We start from the raw sequence: 19,882 nt of genomic DNA on the forward strand, positions 1-19,882 counted from the left end.
GAAGGGATCAATGGTGCGAACGTTTAGAGGTAACAATGCTATCTACCAGAACGAAAACTTACGACTAATTGATTTCGCCGCCTCCAAGAATATGGCCATTCGTAGCACCTAGTTACCGCACAGCCCTCCATACCGATTCACATGGAAATCAGCACAGCAGACATAATCACAAATCGACCACGTTCTGTTTGATGGACGGCACTTCTCCGACATTATCGATTCTGACCACTATCTGGTGATGGTAAAACTGCGCCCAAAACTCTTCGTCGTTAACAACGTACGGTACCGACGGCCGCCCCGGTATGACCTAGAGCGGCTTAAAACAACCGGATGTTGCAACTGCGTACGCGCAACACCTTGAGGCTGCATTACCGGAAGAGGGTGAGCTGGATGAAGCCACTCTTGAGGACTGCCGGAGAACAGTAAGAGCATCCATCAACAATGCAGCTGAGAGCAACATCGGGTACGTGGTACGGAGTCGACGGAACGATTGGTTCGACGAGGGTTGTAGGCAGATTCTGGAGGAGAAAAATGCAGCGCGGGCAGGCACACCAGCCTCTTTCGGGAGAAAAAAGCCACCTGGAGGAGACGGAGTGCAAGGAGATGGAATAGCTGTGCCGGTCTCAAGAAACATGTAAGTTCTATCAGAAGCTTAACTTATCCCGCAAAGGCTTCGTGCCGTGAGCCGAGATGTGCAGGGATAAGGATAGGAGCCTTTTGACGGACGAGCGTGAGGTGAACGAAAAATGGAAGCAGCACTTCGACGAACACCTGAATGGCGCTGAGACCACAGGCAATGAAGGATGGGACAACGGAGGAAATGCCTTCGTCAGTACTGCGGGCGATGGAAATCAACCAGCCCCAAATTTGAGGGAGGTTAAGAATGCCATTCATCCGCTCAAGAACAATTTAGCTGCTGGTAAGGATGGTATTGGAGCTGAAATCATAAAGATGGGCCCGGAGAGGATGGCCATTTGTCTGCATCGGCTGATAGGTACAATCTGGGAAACAGAACGGCTACTGGAGGAGTGGAAGGAAGGGGTAATATGCACCATCTACAAGAAAGGCGACAAGTTAGATCGTGAGAACTTTCGAGCGATCACCATTCTAAATGCGGCCTACAAAGCATTATCCCAGATCATCTTCCGTCGTTTTCACCTATAGTAAACGAGTTCGTGGGAAGTTATCAAGCCGGTTTCGTTGACGGCCGATCGACAACTGGCCAGATCTTTACTGTACGGCAAATCCTCATAAAAAGTCGTGAATACCAGGTCCCAACGCATCACCTTTTTATCGATTTTAAGGCGACATACGATAGTATCGACCGCGTAGAGCTATGAAAAATCATGGACGAGAAAAGCTTTCCCGGGAAGCTCACGAGACTAATAAGAGCAACGATGGAAGATGTGCAAAATTGTGTGAAGGTTTCAGAAGAACATTCCAATTTCTTTTGATCCCGCCGGGGACTACGACAAGATGATGGACTTTCGTGCCTGTTATTCAATATTGCGCTAGAAGGTGTTATGCGGCAATGGATTTAGCAACTCTAAATTATGTAAATAGCTGTATGTTGGTGCTTGATAAAACAAATGTACAGCAGTGTAATGGAATCATTATCCAAAAAATGAGTATTAAATAACCAACATACTTGCGAATTTGTCTTCCGACGCGATCTGCTTCTTGAGATTTGCAAGTGCATCCACGTGAGCAGCCAGCAGCATAATCTTGGCCATGAAGTTCTGCATCTCGTTCTGGCTCTTGTCCAGATTCTGTTGAGCCTCTCGCAGGTTGGCCGTCAAGCTGAGCTTCTCGTTGTCGATCGACTCCAATTGCTTTTCCAGTTTCTTCAGTTCGTTCAGATGAATCTCGGAGAACAGATCGACCTTGGTGCCGTCCGGGGACTTGAGGTCGGCCGTCTCTGCCTCCAGAGTTTCCAACCGTTTGAGTGTCGAGTCTCTGTGGATAAAAGGAACAGGGCGGTCAGATTACAGGGTTCAGTAAATGATTCATAACATATAGACGTACTTCAAGGCAGGCTGTTCATCTTCACAATCGCTGCTATTCAGCGTGCTTTCGTCTATGCCCTTCCGTATTGCCGTGATTGCCATATTGCTAAGGTTGTACAACGATTCCCGATTGATATGTGTATCAAGTTCCTTCTTCAGTGCATATTTTTGTTCACGCTCGATCTACAATGGTGTGCAAATGTGAGATTTGTATAGCAAGAGAAGATATCATTAGAGTAGAGAAACACTTACTTGCAGCGCAGTCAATGCATCTTCCATTTGTTTCTCGGCGATCTTTTTCAGACTGGCCAACTCCTCCACTTGCGAGTTGAGCAACTCTATTTCCTCTGCGAGTCTTCTGATTTCATGTTTGGCACCTTCAAATTCGACCTGTGAAAGAATGTAAAAATAAGATTTCTAATTTCACAAGAATCAATCCGTTATCATCCTACCTGTGAACTCCGCAAGCTGGACACCTGCTTCTGTAGGGAAATATTCTCCTCCTCCAGTTCACTGTAGTCACTGAGCATTCGTGTTTCCCTGTATTTCATGTCCTTAAGCTCGGCCTTTAGCCGGGCTCGTTCCGCTTCCGCGCCGGATTTGTCTCGGCCGATTTCCGAATTTTCCTGCAGCATCCGGTCGCGCTCGTTCGTGACCCGTTCCAGTTCGTGCCGCAGCTGTTTGGTTTCGTTCTCCAGCTCCAGGATCTGCAGGTTGAGGGACGTTTCCATTGCGGCGGATTCGTTGAGCAGGGCATCCTCCTGCTCGATGCCACTTTTGGTGGTAACTTGCTGTGTCTTTTGAAATTTTTGCAGTGCCTGTGAAAATAGCAAAAAAAAAAGAAGCGAGATTATGAATTGCGCAATCCTTCTGTTTATTTCCTGGTGGTGATGAATGTGCTTTCACGGGTGAAGCGGCATCCTGTTGGAATGCTGGAACATTTGAATGAAAGAAGAAAAGTGGAGAGGATGCTACAACACTTTTCAATCTTTTATAACAGCTTCCTGCGAAAAAAAAACGCTCTCGAGGAAATGGAAATTACTGCCTAGAATTGCATATGTGTCCCATCTTTGTGTGATGCACTACACGTAAGAGACTGATAGGCGTTTATAGTTGAGGAGAGTACAAGTTGAGCAAGTAAATGGCATTCACATTGTGGCTTGATAGTTTTCAATGGCATTGTAAAATGCAGATCAAACACAGTAGTTTTTCAAATTCTTTGAAGCAGTAAGTATATTTTAGTTTTACGTTGGAGAAGTGCAACTGATTGAAGGAGCTATAAGCTTCAGCAAAAGGGAATGCAAAGTATAGTGTAGAAGAGTATGGATAAAAACGAACCATGGAGATAAAATTACCCACACAAGGTATTATTTGTTCAATTTTTTGTTGTTTTCTGTCCAATGAACCAAAACATGTATTATTTTATATTCGATGTATTATATATTGTATGTAATAATTTGCATATATTTTCATCAATTTAAATTACATAATCTGGCAAACTTTAGAAGTAATTCTGTAAACCTTTCATGAGCATCATTTAAAATCATCGTTCATTTAAATTGTCTCGAAATAAATGCGTCTACCCAAAGTTATTTAGCAATAGACACTTCCAAACATTTTGGAATATACATTCAACAAAAAAACGAAATTCAAAGCGATGACGTATAGTTTTTTCGACATGAAAGTTATTGTAGAAATCAGTGAAAATGTTTTAGCAGAAATATTCGTTACACTCAAAATTCATTTTATTAAAACAATAATAATCAATACTCTTTGTTTGAAACTGTTTGCTTATAGAAAAGCGATGACATGTAGTTTCATTGACGTCAATTTGACTGAAGTATTTCAGTGAACATTTATGAGTAGAAATATAAATTTTCTATTGCACTCAAAGATTGTTCTACTCAAAAAACTACAAGACACTTTAGGTTTCCAATCTCTATGCATGTAAATCAAAATTCATAGCGATGGTATCTAGCTTTTTCAGTATAAGGGGCCTATTTTGTAAATCGAGCAGATTCATGTGACTCGTCTGTAATCACTGTCGATCAAAGTAAGCATGCATATTTCAGATGTCATCCGTCGACTCCCATAGTAATCCAGTCACATTGAGTGACAACTGTCGAGAAACTCGAGTGACAGAGCCGAGTCGAGCGATTTTTTTGGTCGACAGTGACTCCGGTCGAGTCATTTCGATCGACTCGACTTATAAAATAGACCCCTAAATTTGCTTGTACATGTCGAGCGAACATATTTGAGCAGACAGTTATTTTGGATAACACATAAAATATTTTTTACCAAAAATTTACGAGAAACCTTAGATTTTCAACCCAGAGAGGTTAAACATCAATATATAAAGTAATGGCATATTTTTTTTGGTATGAAATTACATGTAGAAATTCAGTGGCCATCTTTGGGAAAAAAAGTTAATTATGAGAACATAAAACATTTTATTTTACCTAAAATTACCATTGAAAAACTTATTTTGTATAACTGTATGCTCATAAATCGAATAGCAAAGCAATGACATGCACTTCTTAGTATTGCTGTTTGCATTTGAGATGCAAATCTTGACTAAAGGTCCTCCAAATGCGGTAACACAAAACAATCAAAGGGCACCTTGAACTTTGTTTACATTCTCAATCTTACGCGGTCGTTGAGGAAATTTCATAAAATTTCGTGAATTACAGAACTTTTACGGCGTGTGATTGGAATGAAATCCTTCAGTGAAGAAGTTCGAAGGTTTTCCATAGTGAAAATAAGTGCCCGTCGAAGAAACTTGTATCATAAAGTGGTGTGACTGGTGTCGATCGTTAAGCATTTCTCTCAAATCGTGTTCGTCTATGCGATTTCGGTGAAAATGTGCAAAGTAGATAATTTAACTGAAGTTATTTAACGAAATACAGTACTTTTGTTGCATTTGTGGTGTACAAGTGTACAAACCATAACAGCTTTCACAAAATTACACTTGGAAAATGAATCTATGTAGCAGATAAGTTCGAATATTCACCGTAGTGCAACATTTTAAGTTTGATACGACGAAGTAGAACGAAACCCTTTAGTGTCTGATACCATTGCTACAAAAAAAATTTGAAAATCGACCGCGGAGATATGTATTGTCAAAGTTGGACTTTAAACTTTTTCTGGACCCTTTGTTGTAAGCTTAAGTTTTCTCCCCCGTGGTAGTAAAAGAGTTGAACAACCGAAAATATTTTTACGACGTTTACTGTTTCTAAAGGATTAACTAGCATTAATTTTGTCAAATGAAATGTAAAATAAATTCTATGGAACTATCAGACATCGACGACACACTTTGAAGAATTTTTTAGAATCCTCAACATAAACTTTAATTTTTTTGCTGAAACTGTGTTCATTTTATGGAAACGTAACTATTGATAACAATTTCGGGATACAAGCACAATTGTGGGATATCTTGGGCGTTAACAACTTGTATGATACTGAAAGTAGGTGTGCATGAGATAAATTTGAATAAGTGTAGATTTGTAGATCGAAGTAGACATGAAATAAAAGGTCTCTTGTTTTGGTCGTGAATCTTATGAACAGACGTCGTTTCTTTACGTGCATCCGACACTACATTTTGGCAACTGTATGCTATTTACTAAACGGCAACTGTGTGTCATGGAGAGCAACTGTGTGCTATTTGATTGTCCATTCAGGAATGTGGAGAGCAACTGTGTGTTATATGTTTTGATCGGCAAGTGTGGGCCATGGAGAGCAACAGTGAGCTATTTTGACCTGTCAATTCTAGAACATGAAGAGCAACTGTGTGCTATTTACTAAGCGGCAACTGTATGTCATGGAGAGCAACTGTGTGCTATTTTGGACTGGCGGTTCTAGAACATGGAGAGCAACTGTGTGCTATATGTTGATAGGCAACTGCGTGCCATGGAGAGCAACTGTGTGCTATTATTGATTGGCAATGTTAGAGCGTGGAGAGCAACTGTGTGCTATATATTGATAGGCAACTGTGTGCCATAAAGAGCAACGATGTGCTATTTGATAGCTAATTCAAGAATGTGGAGAGCAATGTGTGCTATATGTGTTGATCGGCAACTGTGTGCCAAAGAAAACTATAAATTATTCACTGAGCGGAAAAATATGTACTATTAACATTTACAGAAACTGTGTGTCATATTATTATCAACGTTGAAAATAATCGTATATTGTATTATGCTCATGATTCTCGTGGTTATCAAAACCGTGATGAATTGTCACAGTATATCAAGATGAACAATTGAAGGGATGAATAAAGAACTGTGATGTGATTACGTTACAAAATTTGTCATCCTATTTGCTAAGACCAACCATGTATGACAATTTCGTGCCATGGACGTGATGAAGTCAGAATGATCATGAATAACATATTTTTACTATCATTATCAAATTATTATCTCTGAGATTAAAATTATGAATTTTGATTAACACAGCATGAACAAATATTTCAATTATGTGTAATACCAAGCAAAATTATTTGAATATAAAAATAAGTTTCAATTCATGCAAAGAACAAGTTGAAGATAAAATAATGTTTTACATTCGTATTTGTATATTTGAGTTCAATGTGTGTGTAAAAAAAAACCAAGTAGAAATTTATATTTGAAAACATATAAAAAAATCAATTAAAAAAGGGAGCTGTGCACAACAATTTTGAATATATTATGGCAACTTGTGTCGGCAAACCTAGTCATTATTAATGTTCATAAGTAATCAAATGTTTATTTACGCTTGAGGATGACAAAACTTGTTGAGTTAAGGCGATGTCGGTTATTGGAAGCACGAATAAACATGATTGAAGACTATAGTGTGTTCATTTAAAGAAATATATAAATTTGTTTATATAACATTGCAGTGATTTTAAAATAATAACCAATTCTTTTAATTTTAACGCTATCTAGATTTGAGTATCTTAATAAATAAATGTGAAATAGATTACTCAAATGTTCGAATGGCAGTTTCTCGGCTGAATATTTTATAAACTTGAATATGAATCTTCTTAATGAATGGTTTAGTAAATAAATTTAGATTATCCAAGATACGTTGGGTATGAGAATGAATAAAACACGCTAAACGTCTCACCGGAATGTATAAAATGGTACATTAAAACAAGGTACCTAAGCCTTAGCATAAGTAGAATAGTTACTGTACCATTATCAAAAATCTTTCAAAGAATGCTAGTTCAGTTTGTACGGTTCTGTTGTGGGTTTCATTGAATTCAAATTAGTGAATAATTGTATTTTAAGACAACAATTCAGTAAAACAAAACATATGAAGCTTTTCAAATGCGTAAGCTTAACAACAACGTGCACGATTGTCTAGTAGGATAATGCTGACAATGACACGTTTGAGTTCTAGCGAAGTTTTCTTAGATTCCTTGAAGAAATTCTATTAGGTTTGCAAGTTCAACAATTGGTAACTGTTAAAACAGCAATACGTAAAAATACAGTTGCCGATTGCGGAAAAAGAAGAAGCTTCAATAACACATTAATTGCATCAAAATTACCATTATTAGAAATAGTTCAGTACTTCAAATGATATTTTGGCAAGAGTCCTAGGCGGTCTATATTACAGGATAGAATGCATATTAGTATTAAAAATGCTATAAGTTACGAAATGGTGAAATCAACAGGAATACAATTTAACAGGAAAAAGAACAAGAATCAGTAGGATCTTTAAGAAAGAAAAGGTAGAGAAGTAGAAAAGAAAACATATAAAAGAGTTCAAAGTAGATTTTATTGATGGATAGGAAAAGTAATCTTTACACATTGGAAAAATGTTAAAACATCATATTGAAAACAAGAACAGTTTTCAACAAGTCAGTCAATTAGAAGAACGGAAATGTTCTCAACGACAACTTCCGTCACAATCAAGATTTAAAAATGAAAAGGAAGAAGTTCGATAAATGTGAAAAGTTGAACATTGGAAACAATAAGCTAAGTATCTTAATGCTAGAAAAACAATAAATATTTCTTTTCTTTCAGGTAGTTGAAACGCAAAGATAACATCATATAATATCTGAGACTATTAGGTCTACGACTATGGAAACCATATTCTCACCAATTGAATTCGACAGTGTTCCACATCAATCCAGGATCTCTGTTGAAAAATCGTTTGAACACATAATTTCTACGTGTTGACGGATATGGCGCTGGAATGGAAAACATGGCGGCAACACATAATGCTAGTAAAGAAAATAGTAATAGTAATAGTAAGCAAACAAGAAAATTGTAATACTTAAACTAATTTAAAGAAAAGGAGGAGTTGTACGATACTGAAAGTAGGTGTGCATGAGATAAATTTGAATAAGTGTAGATTTGTAGATCAAAGTAGACATGGAATAAAAGGTCTCTTGTTTTGGTCGTGAATCTTATGAACAGACGTCTTTTCTTTACGTGCATCCGACACTGCACAACTCTGGCAAAAGAGTCGAATATTCTATGCCCTGGGAAGTCTAGAAAATTTTATTTACGAAATGATCCTCGACCCTCAGTTTGGTCTTGCTGATAAGCTATGCGTTTACCACTACGGCTATCTGGGCCCACATTAACTTTCTCATAGAACAGAAATTCTTTCAAAATTTTTCATTTGCGATGGTAAATTGTTTTTTAAGATAGCAATTTTTTGATATTGACCAAAAAATTGCTATCTTATCTAATGATTACACAAGTAACTTTACAGAAATCCAATAAGTTAACGTTCAATTTTAAAAAATCAATTAGTTTTATCTGTTTTGTATTGCAACTACTCGTTTGGACATTGAAACATAGAATGGATGTTTTTTTCCCTGATCTTAAGTTAAATTCCTTGACTTTCCAGGGTAGTCGACACTCTGCTTAAAGAATTCAACAAGGAAATAAAGCCATTTTATAATAACATCCTCATGCTTCGTTAGGGACTCATTCAGGATTTTCCTAGGATCTTTTTCAATATTTTTTGTGATTTTTCCAGGAATTCCTGGGATATCTCCATGAGCTTAGTGTGAATTTTTCACTTCCTAACGATTTCCTGTAAAATGTTCGCTGAGGATTTCTTTAATATTTCAACCAATTTCTCTAAAGATCACTCCTGGAATTTATGAAGGGATTCCTTCAGAACTTGCTCAAGTTTTTTTTTATCAGAAGTTCTTGAAGAGACTATTTCAAAAGCTTCCCAAGGTTTTCCCAAATTTTATTTCAGACATTTCTGACGAAAAATCGGGAGAGGATTTCAAGGATCTTTTGTTGATCCTTGAAAAATACCTAATGAATTCCTGCAGAAGAGAACTTCTCCAAGTATCTTTGAAAAAACTTGCATTATTATTAGAAAAAAAAATCCATGAAAATACTCCATAGGAATCTCTCTAGGGTAGGAATAATCGAAGGAATTTTAAAGATATAACCCTAATTGCATATTTAAGATCTCTAATAGACTAATTACTCAAGTAATCTTCGGAAGGATCTCCGGTTGAACCTAACAACTCTAGAGAAATTCCTGAATTAAATTTCGGAAGGAACTGCATGAGTAATCAAAGGGCGAATTTATTTAGAAATCCTGGAAGAGTTTCTGTATGAATTCTGGTGCAATCCCCAGAAGATCTTCTGGATTAATGGATCGGGCAAGGTATCTAAAAGTTTTCCTGGAGCCTCTAGAAATTCATACCAAAATAAACAGGGAAAACGTGACTTTAGAAGTTTTTTTTTATGTTAAAATGAGATTTTACACACCTTCCATGTATCTAAATAAAAATGGAATGGTGTTTGTATGTCACGAAATAAACTGAGAACGAGTCAATAGACATCCCAGCCAACAAATTTGTTCACACAGCAGAGTTTCAACTCAGTAATGTGAACGCTTATTCGGAAATAATAGATTGTTTAAAATGCATAGATTCCCTCTATGTGTACAAATCTGGAGGCCATATACGTACATTCAAGAAAATTCAGTGTGGTAAATACAACTTCAGACGAGTGCGTTTGATGCTTTGTGTAACTTCGCATATGATAGTGTTTTGCATTTTATGTAACTTTGTTTTAACAAACAAACAAAACATAAAAAAGGTAGAACATGCAGGTGTAAGCCTCCATGCAATGATCTTTAGATCGCTAATCATATAAGCTACCACTGTGCCGTTGAGTCAATATTGAATGACATGGAAATTTGGCAAATATAAATTCAACAATATAGTTCATCTGCAGTTATCCCTGTCCGTACTACGAGCTATGCGCGAGAGAATTAGTCATAGGCATATTTCATAATTACATCAATCATCTTCAAGTATTACACAGTTGAAACATGTTATGAAGCAATTGATTTGTTCTTCTTTTAATAATGACACATTAGCAATTATAATTACTACTCAGCCAAACATTTTTTCACACGACGGAGACTCCCACGATTCGCATAAATATGGAGGCCTTATACATACATTTAAGCCAATGCATTATGGTCAATACAATTCCAGGCAAGTTTATTTGGCGTTTACTATAACTTCATGTATGACTGTGTGTTGCAGTTTATATAACTTAATTTTTACAAACAAAGATAATGAACACGAGTGGAAGATCGCGAGACAAGCTGCAAATTTCTGACCGTCGGTTATCGAATTAAAACAATAAAAGTTCTTACAGTTTTCCAGTGAAACGGATGGGTGAAAGTCTTTATTCCCGTATAATTCAATATTTTCATCGAATAAATGTAAGTATGCAGCTGTGACCGCACTGTAAGATTGGGGAACAAAAAAGGACCGATTAGTGACCCCAGTCGCCCCTCCTCAAAGTGAAGTTGAGTAATTCTTGGAAAATATACAGAAATGCTTATATCAAGTGATGTTATTGTGTTTGTATAAAACTTTGATTTTTGTTATCTAGTTTGTTAGTTTTATTAATGGACATCTCTTTTTTTCTGCCTGGTTTTGAGATGCATCCGGCGATGTATAATCTTCCCTTGCATGATATTATATTTACGTCTGAAGAACTCATGTAATTTCACATTGGAGATTATAATTGAAGCAAATCAAGTAAAACACAAATCGTAAGAAAATGACAATATGAAGTTGCATATTTTGTCAAATGAAATTTGTATTTGATAAGATGCAAATTCAAATCAGATCTTATTACTGGCTCCATAAATGATTTCAATCGATTCCATTTTGCATCGTATCCGATTCCAACGTATACTGTACATTTATACAATTTGAAACTGACATCCGTGTATGATCTCTGGTTTGCTGGGATGCCTGATTCTTTAACAGTTAGGTTTTTGAAGTGTTCCGACGTGTTTGTGTGTTTAAAAAACTCAAAATATACACCGGGAAAGTCGAAAAAACGATAGTGAATATAACTGTCATTTTGTATGGGACGTCACATGGCGTTTTTCAACAGCCTACTTGATGGCAAGACGAAGTTTGCCGGGACCACTAGTTTTAAATATAGACTGTTTAGAGACTTGCATTAATAAGTGACCAAATCTCTAGAAAGAGCCCTGCAACCAACCCTGTTCCAATAATATTAAATGTTCAGGAGTTTATAGTGATGTAAATGAAATGAAGGAAAATAATAATATCTTTCAGAAATGTTAGAAGGAATTATTTACTATATAGTCCTGAATATTTTTTGCAGTCAAAGTTGGAAGAATCTTTCGAAAATCCATTGGTCATTCAAAGATTTCCAATAAGTGCATAGTAGGCATGTGATAATTTCCGTCAGTAGTCAGAAATTTGGAAAATTCTTGAAAACCCAAAAAAAAAGTTTCTCCCTTTAACTCAAAATTTTCAGTTATGCGTGAAATCGTTACTCTTCATCTTGGACAATGTGGCAACAAAATCGCCCAGACATTCTGGGAAACTATCTGCGAGGAGCACTGCCTAAACGAGCGCGGCCAGTTTATAGGGAAACACTTTCTGCCACTTCAACGGATCAACGTGTACTTTGAGGAGGCTCCCTGCTGCAATTTCGTACCAAGGGCAATCTTTGCCGACCTGGAACCGGGTGCGATGGTCGGTTTGAAATGCAGCCGCTTCGGGCAGCTCTTTTCCCCGGAAAGCATGGTCAACGGGATGCTCGGAGCTGGGAATAACTGGGCTCGAGGCTACCACACGGAAGGCGCCGAAATGTTGGACAGGATCATGAATGTGGCTCGGAAAATGGTGGAAGGTTGTGATTGTTTCCAGGGGTTCCAAATGGTACATTCGATTGGCGGCGGAACCGGATCCGGATTGGGAACGCTGATGATGGAGAACATGAAAGATGAATTTCCTCGGAAGATACTCAACACTTTCAGTGTGATCCCGTCCGAAAAGGTATTCAAATTATAAACTAACCATCTCTACTAGGGTTCCAAATCCCGAGAACAATTTTCCAGGAAATGTGATTTTCCGAAATTCCTGATAAATATGTTCTGTGTCCCAGATTTCCCAAATTTTCCGGGAAGTTATATTTTAACAAAGAATTAAGCTGCTGGTAAAGGGGTTAATCATGTTCGCCAAAAAATAACCTTAAGTATTATAATTTTAGGTTTCGGAGGTCGTTGTAGAACCATACAATGCAGTTTTCGCTTTAAACTCCATGACGGATTGCAGTGATGAAACGTTCTGCCTGGATAACGAAGCCCTGTACAACATAAATATGACAACGCTTCGAGTCGACAAACCCACCATAGACGATTTGAATCACCTTATTTCGATGGCAATGTCTGGCATTACCTGCAGTTTCCGGTATCCTGGGCAGCTGAACTCGGATCTTCGAAAACTTCTGACCAACATGGTACCCTATAGGAAACTTCACTTTTTCGTACCGGGTATTGCGCCGCTAACATCGAAGGAAAGTCAATGCTACAGAAGTCTCTCCGTTTCGGAGTTAGTCTATCAAATTTTTGATGAACAAAACCTCATGGCAGCTTGCTCGCCATCCAGAGGAAAATATCTAACGGCTGCTGCCCTCTTCCGGGGACGAGTATCTACCAGAAATGTGGAAGAACAAATCGCCAACGTAAGGCAGAAAAATCACGGTACCTTCTCGCATTGGATCCCAAATAATGTCAAATCAGCCATTTGTGACATTCCGCCTGCCGGAATGAAGATGTCTGCAACATTTATAGCGAACACCACCGCCATCACTCAGTTGTTTCAACGGTTGCTGAATCAGTTTGGAACCATGTATCGGAGGAAAGCTTTCCTTCACTGGTACACGGGAGAGGGAATGGAAGAAAAGGAGTTTGTCGACGCCGAGCAAAGCTTGAGGGAGCTGATCAAGGAGTACGAAAGTCAAGAAGAAGCAGGCCCGGCAGGATCTACGAAGGGTTCGATGCTTGATGACGAATAAATTACAGAATGTTGGTTGAAATAAAAAGTTTTTGAGTATGATCTATTGGATTGATTTATTTGGCGTTATTGAAAATTTAGTAATTTAGAACGGCATCAGATTTAGCGGCCCCAAATTTACTAGAGACACATAATTTAATCCTTGAGATACGCAAAAATGTAATTTTTGTTACGCTGTGTAATTTCTTATTAACTCAAATAATTACTTAACAACATTGACGACATATTCTGTTCCTATCTTTCCATTTCAATGCTTATTAAAAACTGTTTAACTATAAATAGTGACTACAAGGTCATAGAAGTGCCATTCTAATTTATTTCGACACCTAGAACTCCGCGTAAAGAAAAGACACGAATTCAAATTTCATGCGAAATTAAAAGGTCTACCTTTCTCACTTGGCGTGCTATTCTCTCGTCAGCGTAAACGATTTCGACGTCGGCACCGGATTCAGACCACACCTTCGACCAACCATCCGGTGGGATTCGTCTATAAAATGCCGTAAATTTTTGCCAATATAGGTAGCTTTCTATACACATAATATGCTTGCGTTAGGGTGGATCAATGATTATTGGTGAATTTCTTTAGGATATTGTGGTATTATAAGAATCTACCAATATCCGATGATATTTTAACTTCAAATTATGCTCACAAGTTATGGGGCCTTTCTTAGCCGAGTGGTTAGAGTGTGCGGCAACAAAGCAAAGCCATGCTGAAGGTACCTGGGTACGCTTCCCGGTCGATCCAGGATCTTTTCGTTTTGGAAATTTTTTTGACTTTCCTGATCATAGAGTATCATCGTAGTAGTAAATCTGTAGAAGATTACCTTTCAAACAAAAACACCTTAAACTAAAATGTTGATACTAACTTGGTTTCATTTATTTATTTATTTAATTATTTATTTTTATCTGATCGATGTCTTAATAAGATGGGGAAAAGCCCTTTTGCATGATGAACTTTGCCTAACTTCAAGAAAAAAAAAAAGACCGATTCATAATTTTCCCATGAAGACTATGGTCTACTTTTTTCCCTATTCCAAGCGCCTATCATAGTAAGAGCGCCACCCTATAATGTTGGATCGTATATCCTCGTAAGCACCGCACCCAGAAAACACGAAAGCGTTGAGCCTATCAAAAGAGCCGGATGCTCAAACTACGAACGCTATCGCGCGGTTCCAACCCTACCCGATCCGACAGGTTCGATTTCTCCACCTTTCATATTAATGCTGCAACAGCGCTCCGGCTGTAAACGGGAACAATAGGTAGGATAATGGCAATCGCGTCTTACCGATAATGGAGCCTTGCTTCGGTCTATATTTCCATCCACAGCGAATATCATTAGTTCGAGAAGCAATTAAACGGGCCACTCCAAAGCTCATTCTTCATCGTAGCTTAGACCATAGGCAAAAGTTCAACCTTGTCGGTTCTGCTCCTACTAGGCACCATACCAACTAAGCTCAGTGGAAATGCTGGACTCCGGTGCATCGATTGGTGGAGACACTTGGTTATTGAATTATGAAACTAATGGGCAACTGCATTCGTCGGTAATAACTTTTATGAGCTATTTCTTTTCCAACCGCGTTTCCATACATTATTGTGCAGGGAAAGCTCAAGGATAAGTGCGACCTCTTCAGGAAGATGATTGCTCTCCTCCGCTTGACAATGATTCTATTTTTATTGCTTTTGCATTGAAAAATATGGATACCAGAATTGCATTGGTTCTCACATTTTAACATTTTATCTAACGAGCTCGGCCGTCACGTGTTCCATCACGAAGGTTGTCAATTGCATGAGTTATACGATTGGATGGGTGAACTTTTTCTCGAAAACTGTCCATCATTAAGAAGCGAAGCAGTAATCCACAGCAACAGCGGAAAAAAGTTGGGTGGGGTGGCAAATTGCTCATTGGTTTGTTCATTGGGAGCAGCATGGTTGATTGAGCAGCTTTCGTTGTGCAGTATGACCCATCAAAAATGCGAAAATTATCATATCATGTTTTATGGTAGTTTTATTATCGAAAATAGAGACAAATCATATGTATTTGACTTTGTTTCTATTTTGGCATGATTTTTCACTTTCCCCTTACGAGAAACGATTTGGAAGCGAATCTCCTGATTTTTTCATGCAGCCATAGAGTTCAACACATCTGAGGTGAAAGCTTTTGAAGCGTTAGCAATGGAGTGTAATTCTTGACAGCTCTTGTCTTGAACATTCACCTATATCGAACGATAGTATTGATTTATATCTGGAGGAGATACAAACATATTTTAGCTTAAACTGCTTATTTTTAAGAATCACAATTGAGGTTTCATTTAAGGAGGCAGAATCCGTCAATGATTTCGGAATTTTCAAAAGCAGTTTTTTCGTTCAAAATCAAGAAAATTTAGAGGAAAATGTGTTCACTGTATTCTATTCTCCAAGCGAAACACAGTGAACACATTTTCATTGAATTATTTTTAATACTGAACAAAAGAACTGCTTTTGAAATTTCGATGATGACGATGATTACGATGACGGAGCGTTGAACGTTAAGTGTGATATGCGGCTCTGTGTTGCTTAAAACTATGAGTCAGGTTTTTACAAGTTGTCTCTAACCGAAAGAGCATTTTTTTCAAAAAAAAAATCCAAAATGATCCTGGATCATAACGGGAACTAAATAGATACAGCAGAAACCTTTGATAGATCATACATAGCTTTACACTTTTTAATTCCGTTGATACGTGGCTGGACACGTTGGGTAGTTTAATTTATAACCCTCCAGAGTGCCCGGAATTTCAATCAGATCAAGATCAGAAAAAAGGTAAGAAACAAATGTCCTACATTCCTACAAAAATAATAAAAAATAACGCTTGTTCTTGCTAAAGTTTGTATAATTTTCGCATTTATTATGGGCCATACTGTATTGTAACCGAATCCAGAGCCATGCCTCTCTCTATCTTCCATGGAAAACCGACGAGGTTTGGAGCAGAAGCAATAAAAACAAACTGTTGGCATTGGCTTGATATTCGCCGTCCACTATCAGAAAGCCGCATATTGCTACTGTGTACACGGCATTAACAACAACTTCAGCAACGAAACGAAGCGAAGAAGCAACGAGGAGGCTCGAAAATAATGCCGAGACCACTTTGGATATTAATAAATGGCTTTATTTGACTTGTCTGTTGCCCCGAGACCGCGTGTAGATATATACGTATTTAAGGCTCAAGAATCCATCATCCAATCATCAGCAATCATCAAAACATAAAAACCAGTTTTTTCGTCTAAATTTAAATAATCCCCCATGAAAATCTATCATCGATTTACAAATAGCAAGTGCACTGCAATGATAGGTTTTCATGAGCATTGCTTCGATTTGGAGCAAAAAAACTGGTTTTGAAAATTTGTAAAACGATGATGGTTATTTTCCTCTTAACGGAGAGATGCATTCGGAAATCAGCGGGAAGTGTGGTGCAATATTGGACCCCGAAGTGGATCGCTATCAATTTATTTTAATCGGTTAAGTGTTTCGCGGAGTTGCATCGGTTGTGTTGGAAGAGATGGGATAAATTGGGGTTTAACTGAAATGGTGCACTAAACTGCCAAGGGAGATTAATTAAATGATTTTTTTGTGGCTATTCGATTATAACATAAAACTTGATCAATCCGTATGGATTGGTGAGCTCGTTTCATACTACATTATTTTTTTTTTTCGAATCATTTGTAAAAAAAGAGTGTTTGTTCTGCCATTTGTTTCAACTCATCAACTTCTCTATCGTCAGCATCATTATTTTTCCACAAAAATATATTTTAACCACGATTACTTTTATTGTTCTCCGATTTTTTTCAGAATTGTTTCACATGTTCCCAACTCTTCTATCCTTCAAATCTTTGTCAATTTTGATAGGTTATCGTGTGCCGGAGATATCCGAAATTGCTTGGAAAACCGAACCTGTTGCTGTCGGTAGCGACGTTAATAACGAAAATAGGTTTTTAATTTTTCCAAAAGTTATCAAATTTTGCATCCACATGGTAGTTTAACGTTTACTGAGCACAACAGTATTTTTGTACTATACTTGTTAAATTAATTATGATTCGTGTTTTACGGCTAACCAGCCGAGTGGAAGTTTATCAACTTCCAAAAAACTAAACGTTACATATATTTTACAATTGGATTAAATGGACAAATTGAAGTCAAATTTGCGAAAAAGTTTCTCGGTGATTCAAAAAAAAAAAAAGAGTTAAATGCATATCGGCAAACAAGATTTCTCCGTTTTTTTTTTTTTCAAAAATAGTATTTTCTTATAGGTTTTACAGCTGTCTTATTTGCCTTAAAACTCCTGAAAGGTTGGTTTATTGGTTTGTCAGTAGAGGCATTAATTACTTTATTGAAAAGATGGCAACGTACATATATCAAAATTTCGTAAATATCTAATTATCTAGTCCTTAAGAGGCCACTTGAAAGAACTACTTATGATGAAAAGAACGAAAAATCGCTAGTGAAATATTCCAAACCATAATTCTTAGTAAAACAAATATCAAAAACCATTTTAATTGAAACTAAAAAATTCAGATAAAATCATATGGAATTTACTATTAACTACAGTCGACTCTCCACATCTCGATGTTCTACATCTCGATATTTCTCCCTGTGTCGATGATTTTTTCGGTCCCTTTATTCTGCATACATTTTCATTCTTCTTATCTCGATATCCTCCTTATCTCGATATCTCCCTATCTCGATGTGATTTTCTTTCTCGATTTTCTCTCCTATGCCCATTATTAAAGGTTACCAGACTAGATTGTAAAGGCTCAAAACAATTTGCGAAGACGAAATTACGTCTGTTTGTTTTCAATTTTCTTGGTAACGGAGTGATTTTCAATTTAATATTCATTAAACATTTGTTCTATGTCTCGATTTCTCCCTATCTCGACGGTCCCTTCGATATCGAGATGTGGAGAGGCGCAGTGAAGCATTTTGAACAGAACGCGTGGCAAAAGTGAACTGAACGCGTTCCAATTTTGCACGAGAACCTAGTAAGCATTGAACTCTTGTGCAAGATTCTGCATCTGCTCATGAACTCACTTCAAAATGCACAATGAAGTTAAAAAGCAGAAAAAAACTACATCAGAACAAATTGAATTAATATCGGTACAAATATATGGAATCATTAATGTTTCCTGACATCTTTGCTAAATTTCCGCATTGAAATATGCCGTGTATTTGCCATGACGGCAGTTTTAATTTCATGTTCAATTTTCAGCTTGCACGGGTTCAAACTTTTGAACTGCTTATTGTTCAAGCCTACTTGATCCCTCGTTCAAAAGTTTGAACTGGAACGCAAACTGAACGCGTTCAAATGCAACACTGGAGAGGCGGCTGTATAACTCATGATGAAAAGAAGGGAGAATCTCTTGTGAACCATATTTCCCTGTACAATAGACTTATTCATATTTTCAAAATAGTTTGGAAACTCTCCAGTCAACCAATACTTTGATTTTACATGTCGAAATGAACTTCTGGCCAAAATGTCAGTCATCTTGGAGTAAATTTAGGTGTGCTTCAAATCAATTATGTGTTTTTGGGCTATTTTCAAGCTTTAAAAAATCATAACTACCGAAAGGAACACCAAAATTTATCGAAAATACCCCTACCCATTAGTTTATCCAATTCTACGAACTTTTGTCGAACACGATGTTATGATTGGTGCAAGTTTTAACATAGTTTTGTCGAGGTTTGTGTCTCGAGGTTCTTGAAAATCTCTATTTTCGGGGAGTGTTTTCTCTGAAAAGCATACCTGTATGAAAATTTTGGATTTTTACTTTCCAGACATAATGACTATGCATATCTAAAAGTCAAAGTTACCATTTATTTTATGGAAATAAATTGTAAACAATAGGTAATTAAAAAAAAGACAATTTACACCATCTTCAGCCAGAGGCTGCACATAACTAACATAAGACAACGGACACACGGAACGACCAGTAGACCAATGAAGAATCTTTCGTTTGACGAAAAGTTTTCTCCGGCTGGGCGGGAATCGAAACCACACTCCGTAGCACAATACGCCTAAACGACTGACACCGCTAACCGCTCGGCTACGAAGCCTAATTATGAAGCATATTTATAAATCCGCTGTGAGTGAGCCAAAAACACCACCGTGAGCTTCAAAGAACATAAAAAATGAACACGTTAGGGCGAAGTAGGCCGTCATTGAAATTTGTACAGGGCATCGATGATTATGGATAATTCGTCTCACTATTGCGAATTAAAGAAAATCGTTTGGCTTTGCACTAACATAGCTGAAAAAGTATCAGCATACTTTTTGCATGTAAGCACAAGTAGTGATACTTTTCTGAATCAATATTACTTATGTTAACTGAGTTTTATCACTTTGAAATTGCAAGCTGCAAAATAAACGTGGCTGCCAAAACGAATGACGGGCTACTTAGCCTTAGCACTGCTTTTTCTCAGTCGATGATGATGATTGTTTCCAAATCGTTCTATGCGATCAAAACAATCATCAATAGGAAAAGAAGATAAAGCAATGCTAACTTGTTCAATTCATTCATTCATGTACCGATGTGG

General features: G+C 37.4%; 2 protein-coding genes across 7 annotated transcripts in view; one reads left to right on the forward strand and one right to left on the reverse strand.

The window, feature by feature from the left end:
* LOC5565680 (protein bicaudal D) overlaps positions 1-19,882 on the reverse strand; it is a 74,387-nt gene that overhangs the window by 21,769 nt on the left and 32,736 nt on the right. For all 6 annotated transcript variants that reach the window (XM_021844899.1, XM_021844900.1, XM_001650005.2 and 3 more), the window contains 4 exons: positions 2,459-2,824; positions 2,259-2,396; positions 2,026-2,189; positions 1,649-1,956 (listed from right to left, as the gene is read on the reverse strand). In XM_021844899.1, the coding sequence (XP_021700591.1) occupies positions 1,649-1,956; positions 2,026-2,189; positions 2,259-2,396; positions 2,459-2,824 (976 nt within the window). The remainder of the gene's footprint in view (positions 1-1,648; positions 1,957-2,025; positions 2,190-2,258; positions 2,397-2,458; positions 2,825-19,882) is intronic.
* On the forward strand, positions 11,483-13,362 carry LOC5565681 (tubulin beta chain). The gene is made up of 2 exons (XM_001650004.2): positions 11,483-12,300; positions 12,515-13,362. Exons 1-2 carry the CDS (start codon positions 11,779-11,781, stop codon positions 13,319-13,321), a joined length of 1,329 nt encoding a protein of 442 aa, XP_001650054.1. The 5' UTR covers positions 11,483-11,778; the 3' UTR covers positions 13,322-13,362.

This window comes from Aedes aegypti, chromosome 2 (assembly GCF_002204515.2).
Source record: "Aedes aegypti strain LVP_AGWG chromosome 2, AaegL5.0 Primary Assembly, whole genome shotgun sequence".
NCBI classification, from domain to species: Eukaryota; Metazoa; Arthropoda; class Insecta; order Diptera; family Culicidae; genus Aedes; species Aedes aegypti.

Excerpts from the sequence above, each read along its gene's own strand:
- LOC5565681 (XM_001650004.2), top strand. The coding sequence starts at position 11,779 with ATGCGTGAAATCGTTACTCTTCATCTTGGACAATGTGGCAACAAAATC. Across the intron at positions 12,301-12,514 it reads GTGTGATCCCGTCCGAAAAG|GTTTCGGAGGTCGTTGTAGA; the intron begins GTATTCAAATTA and ends TTATAATTTTAG.